The sequence below is a fragment of the Miscanthus floridulus genome, chromosome 1 (genome assembly GCF_019320115.1).
Source record: "Miscanthus floridulus cultivar M001 chromosome 1, ASM1932011v1, whole genome shotgun sequence".
NCBI lineage: Eukaryota > Viridiplantae > Streptophyta > Magnoliopsida > Poales > Poaceae > Miscanthus > Miscanthus floridulus.
Window position 1 is genome coordinate 173,349,856 of NC_089580.1, and position 12,628 is coordinate 173,362,483.

Below are 12,628 nucleotides of genomic sequence, written 5' to 3' on the forward strand. Positions count from 1 at the left end.
AAAATTCCGTCAGTAAACCCGACCGTTGTTCAAACCATCACCAACCATGAGAAAGAAACCGTTGACGTGGTTGGCAGGCACGACACGACTTCACGAGACTGCCAGAGCTAGGACTCTAACATTATTTATAGCACAGAAGTAGTGCCGACAGTCAAATAAACCTTGGCCTCTGTCCATTTTGTTGAGTCAAACGCAGCAAACTGTACAGGCAGACCTGTGAGCACTGCACTCATCTGTTTTCAGGCCAAAAAAGAGAGCTCTGTATCATTATTACAGTGCTAGTTTCTTGAACTCGCCGTGAACCTGATCAAGCCATGCTGCCTACATTCTTCCTCTTCCTGGTCACGCTTGACCACCTCGTGGCCGCCGTGAACGAGACGGTGTTCACCTTCAACGGCTTCTCCGGCGCGAACCTCTCCCTCGACGGCATGGCCACAGTCACGCCGGACGGCCTGCTCATGCTCACCAACGGCACCACCGCGCTGAAGGGGCACGCCTTCCACCCCACTCCGCTGCGCTTCCACGGCGCGAACGAACAACGCACCGTGGCGTCCTTCTCCACAGCCTTCGTGTTCGGCATCATCGGCCAGTACCCCGACGTGAGCAGCCAAGGCATGGCGTTCGTCGTCTCCGCGAGCAGGAACTTCTCCACGGCGCTGCCGGGCCACTTCCTGGGTCTGGTCAACGCCGCCGACAACGGCAACGCCAGCAGCCACCTCTTCGCCGTCGAGCTCGACACCGTTCTCAACGCGGAGTTTCGGGACATCGACGACAACCACGTCGGGGTCGACGTCAACAGCCTCACCTCCGTGCGAGCGGCCTCCGCGGGCTACTACGACGACCAGACCGGCTCGTTCAGAAACCTGAGCCTGATCAGCCGGAAGGCCATGCAGGTGTGGGTGGAGTACGATGGCCGGGCCATGGAGCTCAACGTGACCATGGCTCCCGTCGAGATGCCCAAGCCAAAGAAACCTCTCCTGTCCGCCGTCATCAATCTCTCGGAGGTGGTCACGGACCCCGCGTACGTTGGCTTCTCCTCGGCAACGGGGATAATCTTCTCGCACCATTACGTGCTGGGCTGGAGCTTCAAGATGAACGGCGAGGCCCCGGCTCTGAACGTGTCGATGCTGCCAGCTCTGCCGCGCACGATCGGCAAGACCCGGTCAAAGGTCCTCGAGGTCGTTCTGCCAATCGCGTCTGTGGTGTTCGTTCTCGCACTGGCCACGGCGATCGTCGTCGTCGCCAAACGGCGAGCGAGGTTCGCCGAGCTGCGCGAGGACTGGGAGGCTGGCTTCGGGTCGCATCGCTTTGCGTACAAGGATCTGTTCTACGCGACGGACGGTTTCAAGGACAAGAACTTGCTTGGGAGAGGAGGATTTGGGAGGGTGTACAAGGGCGTCCTCCCGAAATCCAAGGCGCAGGTTGCGGTCAAGCGGGTTTCGCACGAATCCAGACAGGGGATAAAGGAGTTCGTCGCGGAGATCGTGAGCCTTGGACGCCTCCGTCATCGGAGCGTCGTGCAACTGCTCGGCTATTGCCGGCGGAGAGGTGAGCTCCTCTTGGTCTACGACTACATGCCGAACGGCAGCCTCGACAGGTATTTGCACGACCAAGATAAACCCGCCTTGGATTGGGGCCAGAGGTTCAAGATAATCAAAGATGTAGCGTCAGGCCTGCTGTATCTTCACGAAGATTGGGAGAAGGTCGTCATCCACCGGGACATCAAAGCCAGCAACGTGCTCCTCGACGCGGAGATGAACGGCCGGCTGGGTGATTTCGGGCTTTCAAGGATGTACGACCATGGCACGGATCCGAACACCACCCACGTGGTTGGCACGATGGGGTACCTCGCCCCGGAGCTCGGGCACAGAGCCAAGGCGGCACCACCCACTGATGTGTTCGCGTTCGGCGTGTTCCTTCTCGAGGTTACATGCGGGAGGCCTCCCGTCGAGGAGGACGCTCAAGGGAGTCAGGCCGTGCTCGTCGACTGGGTGCTTCACCATTGGCGCAACGGCTCCATCATGGAAGCAGCTGATCCGAGGCTCGGAGATGACTATGCCGCCAAGGAGGTCCAGCTGGTGCTCAAGCTTGGCCTGCACTGCTCACATCCACTGGCCAGCGCGAGGCCTACCATGCGGCGAGTTGTCCAGTGCCTTGACGGCGACATGGTCTTCCCGGAGAATGAGGTGATGCCCATGAATTTCAGTTTCAGTATGGCGACTCTGATGAAGGACCAACAGCTTGAGCTGGATGCCGTGGCGTGTGAGTTGTCTTCAGCGTCAAGCGCTGGCACTATGTCTAGCACTCTGTCGGGAGGAAGATGACGGGCTGACGGCATAATGGCATATGTAAGCAGGGACGAAGCTAGGAAAAAATTTAGGAAGGGCTAAACAACGGCAATTAGCAAGAAAAGAGGTTCAGTAAATCTCAGCCCCTCCTACCTGTACATCTACAGCTGAAATTTCAGACAGCGGCTCTACGGGGCTTCGCTTGCTCGCGAGCGGTAGGAGGGCTGGAGCCCCCCTAGCCCCACCGCTGGCTCCGTGCCTGTATGTAAGGCTCTGTGCTTCTGTGGCTAAGTAAAATGGCCACATGTTTTCTTGTTTGGTTATCTCAGACCGCAAGGAGGTGTATGCGGCCGACCCATGTCTTGCTCTTGTAAGATATATAATATATATGCAGTAAATGGAACAATACAGATCAAGTTATCTGAGAGCTTGAATTCCCATAACTAATCTGGTAAACAAAAATATATGAGTGACAAAAATCTGAAATTGTCCCCCTATCATGCATGATAAACTAAGCATATGATACGAAATATTTACGTCAAAATCCTGTGGAATTTGAATGACTAGCTGACAAATGTTTCGCTCGCTGCTTACTTTTTTTTAAAGCTCCTTACATTAAACGTCTGAGAATGAGTCAAGGAAGATGCCCCGCCGGCAAAGTAACGAGACAAGAGTAGAGTAATAAATACTTTATCTTTCCCTGAGGTGACATGAGACGTTAAGTTTGGCAGTGTAAAACATTCAAAGAACATCCTTTCCAGGAAGGCACATGCGAGAGAACAGTATTGGTGATGGCATTACTTTGTTGAATTGACTTGGAAGAAGACTTCCGCCAAGCACTGCTAAGCGTCCAGTTCAACAAAATAGACTACTGCCTCCCCAGTAACAAATGTTCGAGAAGTTTGCCCAGCTCATGCATCACGGCAGCCATGGTTAGCGTCGGGTCCATCTCCATCCTTCTACTCTTTGTCCTCCACAAAATCGAGCTGGTTTCATCTGCCAGCGACGAGCAGTTCGCCTATGAAGGTTTCGCTGGTGCAAACCTCACCCTTGATGGCGCTGCCGCTGTCACGCCAAGCGGCCTGCTTGCTCTAACCAACGACAAGCACACCAAAGGCCATGCGTTCTTCCCGGATCCTCTCCGCTTCCACAGGCCAGTGAGCGGCGCCGCCCTCCAGTCATTCTCAGCCACTTTCGTGTTTGCCATCATCTCTGAGCACGCCCAGCTGAGTGACCACGGCCTCGCCTTCGTGCTCGCACCCAGCAGCAACCTCTCGGACGCCACTGGAGCACAGTACTTGGGGCTCCTCAACATCAGCAACAATGGCAAGGCCAGCAACCACATCCTCGCTGTCGAGCTTGATACCGTCCTCAGCCCCGAGTTCCATGACATAGACAGCAACCATGTCGGCATTGACGTGAACAATCTCCAGTCCATGGAGTCTCACACTGCCGGTTACTACGAAGACGGCACTGGCAAGTTTCTGAACCTGACGCTGATGAGCCGTAAGGCCATGCAGCTGTGGGTGGACTACAGCGGCCAGGCCATGGAGCTCAATGTCACCTTAGCTCCTCTGGATGTTGAGAAGCCCAAGGACCCTCTGCTGTCAACCGCCATCAACCTTTCAGAGATAGTGAACACTACAGCATACATCGGGTTCTCATCGGCGACAGGTCTCTCCATAGCATACCATTACATACTTGGCTGGAGCTTCAGTTTGAACGGAGCTGCACCTGTCCTCAATGCATCTAACCTACCTGTGCTGCCAAGATTACCTCACCAGAAGCGCTCCCTATCTGAAACTTTGGTGATAGTGCTGCCATTTGCCACGGCTGGTTTCATCATCGCATTGCTCATTGTTGTGTTCATGTTCATGCGAAGATGGTTGAGGTATGCTGAGCTCCATGAAGATTGGGAGGTCGAGTTTGGGCCGCACAGGTTCTCTTACAAGGACCTCTTCCATGCTACAAAAGGGTTTGTGAGCAAACAATTACTTGGGACAGGAGGGTTTGGGAGAGTGTACAAAGGGGTCCTTTTGGAATCTAACTTGGAGATTGCAGTAAAGAGGGTGTCGCATGATTCTAAGCAAGGAATGAAGGAGTTTATCGCAGAAATTGTTAGCATGGGGAAGCTTCGACACAAGAATCTAGTGCAGCTACTTGGATATTGCCGTCGCAAAGGCGAACTTCTATTGGTCTATGACTACATGTCAAATGGTAGCCTAGACAAGCATTTATATGACCAGAGCAGACCTGTTTTAAGTTGGAACATGAGGTTCCACATCATCAAATGCATTGCATCTGGTTTGTTGTACCTCCATGAGGATTGGGAACAGGTTGTTGTTCACCGAGACATCAAGGCAAGCAATGTTCTTCTTGACAGTGAGATGAATGGATGTTTAGGTGACTTTGGCCTTGCAAAGATGTACAGTCATGGCACCAACCCAAGGACCACAAATGTCGTTGGCACCATGGGGTATCTCTCCCCTGAGCTGCTCCGCACAGGGAAAGCATCACCAGGAACCGATGTTTTTGCATTTGGGATGTTTCTATTGGAGGTGACCTGTGGACGAAGACCACTAGAGCATGACCAGGTTGTGCTGCTAGACTGGGTGCTCGAGCACTGGAACAAAGGAGCAATTCTTGACACGGTGGATGCACGGTTGAGTGGTCAGTACAGTGCAGAAGAGGTGAGCCTGGTTCTAAAGCTGGGGCTCCTATGCTTGCAGCCAATGCCTAATGCACGGCCTAGCATGCGGCAAATCTTGCAGTACCTCGACGGTACATTGACAGTCCCAGAAATGGCAATGATGAACCTGGACTATAGCACTCTGATGTTTCTGCAAAGTGAGGGGTTCGACTCATATGCCATGTTGGATGCGTCATCACGTGCGACAACAAGCATCGGTCCTGGATCTGACCTCTCAGGAGGACGATGATGTTAACTTGATTTACTATCGGTTACCAGTCTTGGCCAGTAGTGTCTCCAGTTCTTTTTTTTAATCAGTAGCTTAACTTGGACCGGAAAATGTAACCCCGTCCACTACTTAGCTTTGTATTACTCCCATAAACTCAAATATGCCTATGCCCACATGATTTGTTATGAAGCAAAATATGTAATCTTGGTGGAACTAGAGCTAATGGTAACAGGGAAACAAAAACACAACTGCTTTATCTGCATCCACACAAAATCTATTTGGGATGAAAATTGCAACAGAAGAAAACAACTTGTATTGCATATTCGACAGAAACAGAAACAGAAACAGAAACATTGCCGACCAGTACTAGTATCAGGTTATGCATGGGGCAGAATCAATGTTTGCAACACTGCCCATGAATAGTATCTATCAAAGGCAACAGTATACGTACAAGCAGGGAGAACGTGATGCACATTGTGCAATGCATTTTGTTTATTGGTTCATCTCCTTGCTCTCTTGCTCAATCATATAAGCCTTCTTCATTTCTTCCAGGACTGCATCATTTGTGCTGCCAAGGCATACAACGCACATGGTGAATATCCACATGAATAGGATGTGTTGCTCATGCCAACATTAGTTTTAGTAAACAAATGCAATATGCAACTTCTTGAAAGAGAGTAAAGGTGAACATCTTCCAGGCTACAGTGAGATGTCCCACACTGAGGAAAACAAAGCACTTCAACCAAAGGAATGAAAATCATTAGCATAGTCACTAACTTGTCATCACGTGAAGACACTCACATTCTGATCATGATGGATAGCAGCACAGCTCATTTTTTATTTTCCCATACAAATTCATCAGTACTCCCTCCATTTCAAATTATAAGACGTTTTGGCTTTTCTAGATGCATACCTTTTGTTATGCACTTAGATATACACTATGTCTAGATACATAGTAAAAGCAATGCATCTAAAAAAGCCAAAATGTTTTATAACTTGGAAGTTGGAACGGAGGGAGTAAATAATACTAGGATCATCAAATAGCAAACACAACATTTGGATTAACAGGGAATCAGGTAAATTGTCAACCATTAACGTTGTCCAGTGTTTTAGCATCATTCCCCATGAGACCATGCTGTCACAAGCAATAAGACCTGGTTACTCCTGGAATTCTTGACAGGGAAGTACACTGAACTTGGCTATAAAAATTGGTCACGTGTAAATATTAGAGAAAAGATTAACCATATCTAAGTTAAATTATGCCTGGTGCTTACTGATAAGATAAAATTGTAGTAACACGTACTAATCACCTAGCATGGTATTCCAAAGTCAAATCAACCTCCAGAAATGCATCTTATGAATAGCTAAATGAAACATGTTGCTGTTCATAACCAAAAACAATTCTAGAATTGAAAAGAGGGAAAACTTGCACATATATTTTAAACCATATTATTCTGCTACTGAACAACAGATAAGAGGCATCTATTTCTCTAATTATAGGCAATATGCAAAATTTTCCCTTTTCGGGCTGGGTCATGGTTTGATGTCAAAGGCGCGTTTGTTTCTGGTATGAGTTTGTAAGAGTGGGTGGGTGGGTGGGCTGGGGGTGAGGGGTAGGTGTGTTGTAATTTATTTATTTATTTATCTCCTTAATGCAATGATGCACACCTCTCCTACGTATTCTGCAAATAAAATATATATTAAAAGGTGAATAGTGCGGCTACATGCAAGCAGGCTGTAGACATTAAATATGAGTGCAATTTTATCATACACGACAAAAATCAAACAAATAACAGAGATGCCACCTGGATGCTTATTCTAACATAACATAGTGGAACTTACAAGACTGGAATGTAATGAGCACTTACTATTGATGAAGGCACTCATTCAACTCTTTTGCTTGTTTGCGGCATTGCCATACCACGGAAAATGTTCTTCCTCGAGCACATTCAGCATATTTTGAACAATAGAAATCACATTCCTTAAGGGCCTTTTGTTTCATTTTGCTCCGCAAAGCTGAAAAGAGAAACAAATAATGGGAAGAGCTAACTCTTAGAAATAGATACAAATACAACAATCTTTAATGGGTCTCCTCTTTCCAGGGCATAATCTAAAACTCAATCTCAATGAATGCTAAAGAGCATCTCCAACAGGGACATGCCAGTAGACTACAAGCAAGGTTCAAAAAGGCGACGCCTCATCCCCGCCTAGGCGTGCCTAATCGCTGGGCGACCGGTCTCGCCTGGCCAATGGGGGTAGGCGGACTCCAAGGCGGGTGCAGCGCCTAGGCTTCGTAAGGCGGCGCGGAGGCGGGCTGGGCGGACGGCACGGGCGAGCCGCGCGAAAATTTTGCCGCCGCGGAAGTGCGCGCGCATGAAGCTGGCATCGGGCCCGCGCTCGGGCGCGGGAAAAGAAAGTGAGGAGCGCGCGCAGATGGAATCGGGCGGCAGAGTATAAGAGGGAAAGAAGCCATCGCGCCCGCAGCTTCTCTCCGCCGGTCGCGCCCTGCCGCCTCCAGCCGGTCGCGCTCATCCCCACCGGTCTGCTGCTCGAGCTCCCGCCGGCGGCTTCCCGTCCCCACCGGTACTGCTCCAGCCGTCCGCTCCCCTCCCCGTCGTGTGGCTGGCCGCCTGCACGACTGCACCAACCGGCCGCTGCCCTCCCCTGCTTGGCTGCAGGTAGCCAGGTACCCTGCCTTCCCCTGCTCGGCTGTTGCTGTCTACTCTACTCACTGCCTCCTCTGTCCTCTGAATGAATCTGAAATTCTAAATGCATCATGTATGCCTGATCTGAAGATAGAGAGGCTGATCTGTCTGAATCTGAATGTATGCGTACTATGATTCTCTGAATGTTAGATTGTTAGCTAATATGTTTACTCTGAATGTCTGCTGTCATTTGGTAATATTGCTGTCACTTGTTAATTGTTATTTGCTCTGACTGCCTAATTTCAATGCATGAATGCCTGAATGTTACTCTGAATGCCTGAATGTAGGATGTGTGACTGATTGTTTTAGCTGATTTGCTACATGTATGTATTGGCTGAATGTTCACTGAACTCTGAATGTATTGTCACTGAAATCTGAATGTATGTATAGGATGTCGACAACAGGGGTTGCACCTGAAACTGAGGGAGCGAATCTCCTGAGAAGGAATTCGGATGATGTGGGATGGGAATATGGGGTTTTTGTTGATGCTAACAAGAAGGAAAAGGTGAAGTGCAAACTCTGTGACAAGGTGATGCAAGGAGGGATTTATCGGTTCAAGCAACATGTGGCCCATGAAGGAAAGAACGCGACGAAATGCAAGGCCAGAACACCGGAGGCTCTGGAGGCTAAAGAGAAGTGCAAGAAAGCACTAAATGATGCAAAAAGGAAGAGGGAGGAGAAGACTGTTTGTGAGCTAGAACTTAGAGGAAGTAAATGTTTCTCGGGTTGGAGGTGGAGAGTCAGAGGAAGTCACTTGTATTGGAAGTTCAGAGCCTCACAAATTAGGACCCATTGACAAATGGACGCGTGCTATTGATCCTAAAGCAACCAAATCTGAATCTTTCACTCAACAGAAGCTGAACAAGGAGCTTTGGAAAGAAAGAACACATGAGGTGCATAAATATATTGCAAGATGGGTCTATACACATGGTAAGTTCATATTCTGTATTTATATTTCAGAATTCATTAGATGCTATTATGGCTATACTGAACACTAATTAACCTTCTTGTTTTGTAACATTGGAAGCAATACCATTCAATGCATGTGACAATGATGAGTTCAAACAAATGGTTGAAGCAATTGGACAATTTGGGGCTGGACTTGAACCTCCAACTCAGTATGATCTGCGAGAGAGATTGCTGGAAGAAGAATATGCAAGAACCAAGAGTTTGCTGCAAGAACGTGAAGCCGAGAAGCTAAAGAATGGGTGTTCTATTATGACTGATGGTCAGATAGGAAGAGAAGCATAATGAACCTGTGCACTAATTGTGCTGATGGAACCAGTTTTATCAGCTCAAAAGGGATGTCAAAATAGAGAAGGACCATTTAACAAGAAGCTTGCAAGGACTTTTGAAAACTTTGATTACAACCCAGGTAGAGGTACTTGTTATTACAATAAATTTGATTACAACATGGTTGTTTGCTGTTTTCATCTAACAATAAATGGCTACTAACTAATAGAGGTGTTTTTCATTTATTTCAGCATCATGGTGGCGGGTGTATGGAACTGAAACACCAGCTTTACAGAAGATGGCTACAAGGATCCTATCTTTGATATCAAGCTCTTCTGGTTGTGAAAGAAATTGGAGCGGGTTTGAAGGGGTTAGTACCTGTCTACCTGAAAATTGCAGCAGCATTACAATTAAATTGCAGACCTGAAAATGCTCTTATTTTAAATTTATAGGTACACACTAAGAAGAGAAATAGGCTTACTACAGCCCGCCTGAATAAATTGGTCTATATTCAATTCAACTCCAAGCTGATTAATAAGAAAGAAAAAATCAAGTCAAAGAAGATCAGTGATGTTCTCTTGTCTAATGATACCACTGAAGCTCAAGGTTTTCTGCATGAGAATGGAGATGATTGTGCATTAGTTGTCTATAGAGATGAGGAAGATGAGATGGAAGGTACAGGGATACCTTGGTCTGTTATTGGAGATGCAGTGGGAGCAGAAGAACAACTTGAGCTGCGTAGAAGTGTAAGAGTGAGACAGCTTTATGAAGGAGAAGAATTTGACTCCGAAAAAGAACAGTTTGATGAAGATGAGGATGATTATGTGGAACCCTATTGAAGAAGAAAGATGATATGGTAGTGGGGCCTTTTTATCATGTCATGGTTTATCTTTTATCATGTATGTCTGAAACTTATGAACTGCTGCTGTGTGACTGTGTTTTTCTTCTTTTGTGAGAACTATGTGGTCTCTAAACAAGACCTTTATTTATGAATTGTGTTGTGCACTTGTATTGCTGTCCTGTCCACTTGTTTGTGCTTTAAAATTTGTAATTACTAGCTGCTGATATGGTTTGTTCATGGATGGGAGATGGCTGAAATCATTCAGATAAGTGTCAACTTGCTATTTTCTATTTTTTTTTATGAACTGCTTGCTGTCTATTGAGTATTTACAAGCTGTCAATCCTTGCTGTAGGAACTAGGAACAAGCTGTCTATTGATTATTGAGCCTAAGCCAGTAAGCAACTAAGGTATGTCTACTGCCCTCTCTTTTATATACTGTACTCAGCTACTCTATGCTTCTATTTAACTAATTTATTCAGCATTTTCTGCTATATAATATATATATATATATATATATATATATATATATATATATATGTGTGTGTGTGTGTGTGTGTGTGTGTGTGTTGTGTGCTAAATTGGCAAAACGCCTTGAAACGCCTAGGCTGGCCTAGGCTAGCCTAGGCGCTAGGCTATGGGTCAGCGCCTAGCGCCTTCTTGAACTTTGACTACAAGCCTTGCCATGTCATCAGTTTGCTCACAGTAGAGAGGAAAATTGCTACTACATAGCAGAGAGATGGGTGTTAGCTATTAAATAGTAGCTAGCCTAACAGCTTCAGCGCAAATTCCAGGTCACGAAATGATAATGTGAGTCAAGGATAAATACAATAAGAATTACTGAAGGTTTGATAGATATAGTGCATATAGTCCCTCCGTCCCAAAAAGAGTGCAATTCTCGCCTTTTGAGTCAAAGTGTCAAACAGTTTTAAATTTGACCAGATCTATAGAAAAAAATACTAACAATTATGATACCAAATAAGTATCATTGGATTAATCATGGAATATATTTTCATAATAAACCTACTTGGAGACATAAATGTTGTTACTATTTTCTATAAATTTAGTCAAAGTTAAGAAAAAATGACTTGGCTCAAATCTAGAATTGCATTTATTTTGAGACGGAGGGAGTAAATTAGAAACGTTTTCTATACACCATAGGTGACATGGACACATACTATGGTACTGTTTCTAATGGAGACGTCGTAAACGACGATAATCCATTGAACAAAAAACTGTTCACGTGAGAAACATTCTGGACACGATGAACAGTACTCCATTAGTCCAACCATTTACATCTTTTTATGAGATTCAACATTAATTAATGGCTTGCTAGGAGAAAATCAGTAGAGAAATTTCCTCAATAATTAAGAATAGTTAGTTCATTCCACCGGGCATGGGATATATTGTGTCCACTTCTGTGAGAAAATATTCTGATATTCATTCCGTTACAGTAAAAAAGAATGCACTAATATTCAGGTGTAACAAGCTGGTAGATAAATGTTCTTAATTTCTAATGGCCTGTGCAGCTGGGTACTCTACTACAAAGCTCGAATCTGTTATACAAACTGGTAATAGACTAAAAATTGATAACTAATATGAGTTAACAACACCACATCGATGGAAGTTCATGCAAACAACATATCGTCGTGCAAATACCAACTACCACATAATCAGGTGAAGCAAAGCCGAACCAATGGATTTAACCTTGTAGTCAACTATCCATCTAACATAGAGAATCAATAGGAGCTCCGCACACTCCAGGACGCCGAAATCAACAAATGAAAAATGCTATGAGGCACGGATGGGATGGTGCGGGAGTCACCTTCCTCGACCTTCTTCTTGACGTGATTCTCCCGGGCCTCCTGGAGGTACCCCATGTCGCCGGCTCGCGGAGTAGATGCTGCCGAACTGGATTTGGGGGGGGGGGGGGGGGGGGGAGATCGAACAGTTGGGGGTTAAACCCTATCGCCCTTGGAAGACATTGACGGCGAGGTTTTCTCTCTCCTCCTGCTCCGAGTGGGTTAACTGGTGAAGTGCTCGCACGTGGAGGAGTTTGCTAAAGTCTAACAAATAAAGATGAACAAAATTTCAGATCGAAGCACATCACATGATGAACAAAACTACAAGGATGGTTGTTGGTTGGAGTAGGGGCGCATGGATGCAGCTTACCAACTGTAGGGACACCTGACTTGTCGCCGCTTGCTGCCCCGCCGCCGGTCGATTCGATGATGGCGCAGGGCTGCAGGGGCTGGGATTTGGGATTTCGGAGAGGGCGTCTCCGGCTCGCCGCCGGCTGCTTGCAGCCCGGCCGCCGGTCGCCGTCGCCGTCGCCGCCAAGTTTCCAGTCGAAGTGGAAGTGCGGGAGTCGGGATGCGGCGCCGGCGCCATCTACTGCGAGCGTGCGGGGGAAGGGAGTAGGTCAACCGTGGGAGAGTGGGAGCTGGGAGGTAGGTTGGGCCATTTTCATTTCATGGGCCGTATCCAAATCGGTCCATATGTATCTGATATTCGTATCCAGGCTTACGCCCCGGATACGTATCCGCACCGTATCTGAGCCCTATCTGTATCCAAAACATGTTGGATACGCGATACGGACCCCCCCGGAGTATCCGCGCATCGTTGGTGCTCGCACGTTGAGGAGTT

General features: G+C 47.1%; 3 protein-coding genes across 3 annotated transcripts; 2 read left to right on the top strand and 1 right to left on the bottom strand.

Moving 5' to 3' along the window:
• Window positions 1-314: 314 nt before the first annotated feature.
• Window positions 315-2,324, top strand: LOC136502639 (L-type lectin-domain containing receptor kinase SIT2-like). The gene has a single exon (XM_066497899.1). It carries the CDS (start codon window positions 315-317, stop codon window positions 2,322-2,324), a length of 2,010 nt encoding a protein of 669 aa, XP_066353996.1.
• Window positions 2,325-3,071: 747 nt separating this feature from the next.
• LOC136548410 (L-type lectin-domain containing receptor kinase SIT2-like) lies at window positions 3,072-5,373 on the top strand. Its single transcript, XM_066539949.1, has one exon. It carries the CDS (start codon window positions 3,218-3,220, stop codon window positions 5,225-5,227), a length of 2,010 nt encoding a protein of 669 aa, XP_066396046.1. The 5' UTR covers window positions 3,072-3,217; the 3' UTR covers window positions 5,228-5,373.
• Window positions 5,374-5,549: 176 nt separating this feature from the next.
• LOC136548418 (uncharacterized) lies at window positions 5,550-12,419 on the bottom strand. Its single transcript, XM_066539953.1, has 4 exons — window positions 12,155-12,419; window positions 11,808-12,048; window positions 7,075-7,222; window positions 5,550-5,774 (listed from the first exon to the last, which is right to left on the bottom strand). Exons 2-4 carry the CDS (start codon window positions 11,860-11,862, stop codon window positions 5,699-5,701), a joined length of 279 nt encoding a protein of 92 aa, XP_066396050.1. The 5' UTR covers window positions 11,863-12,048; window positions 12,155-12,419; the 3' UTR covers window positions 5,550-5,698.
• Window positions 12,420-12,628: the final 209 nt, after the last annotated feature.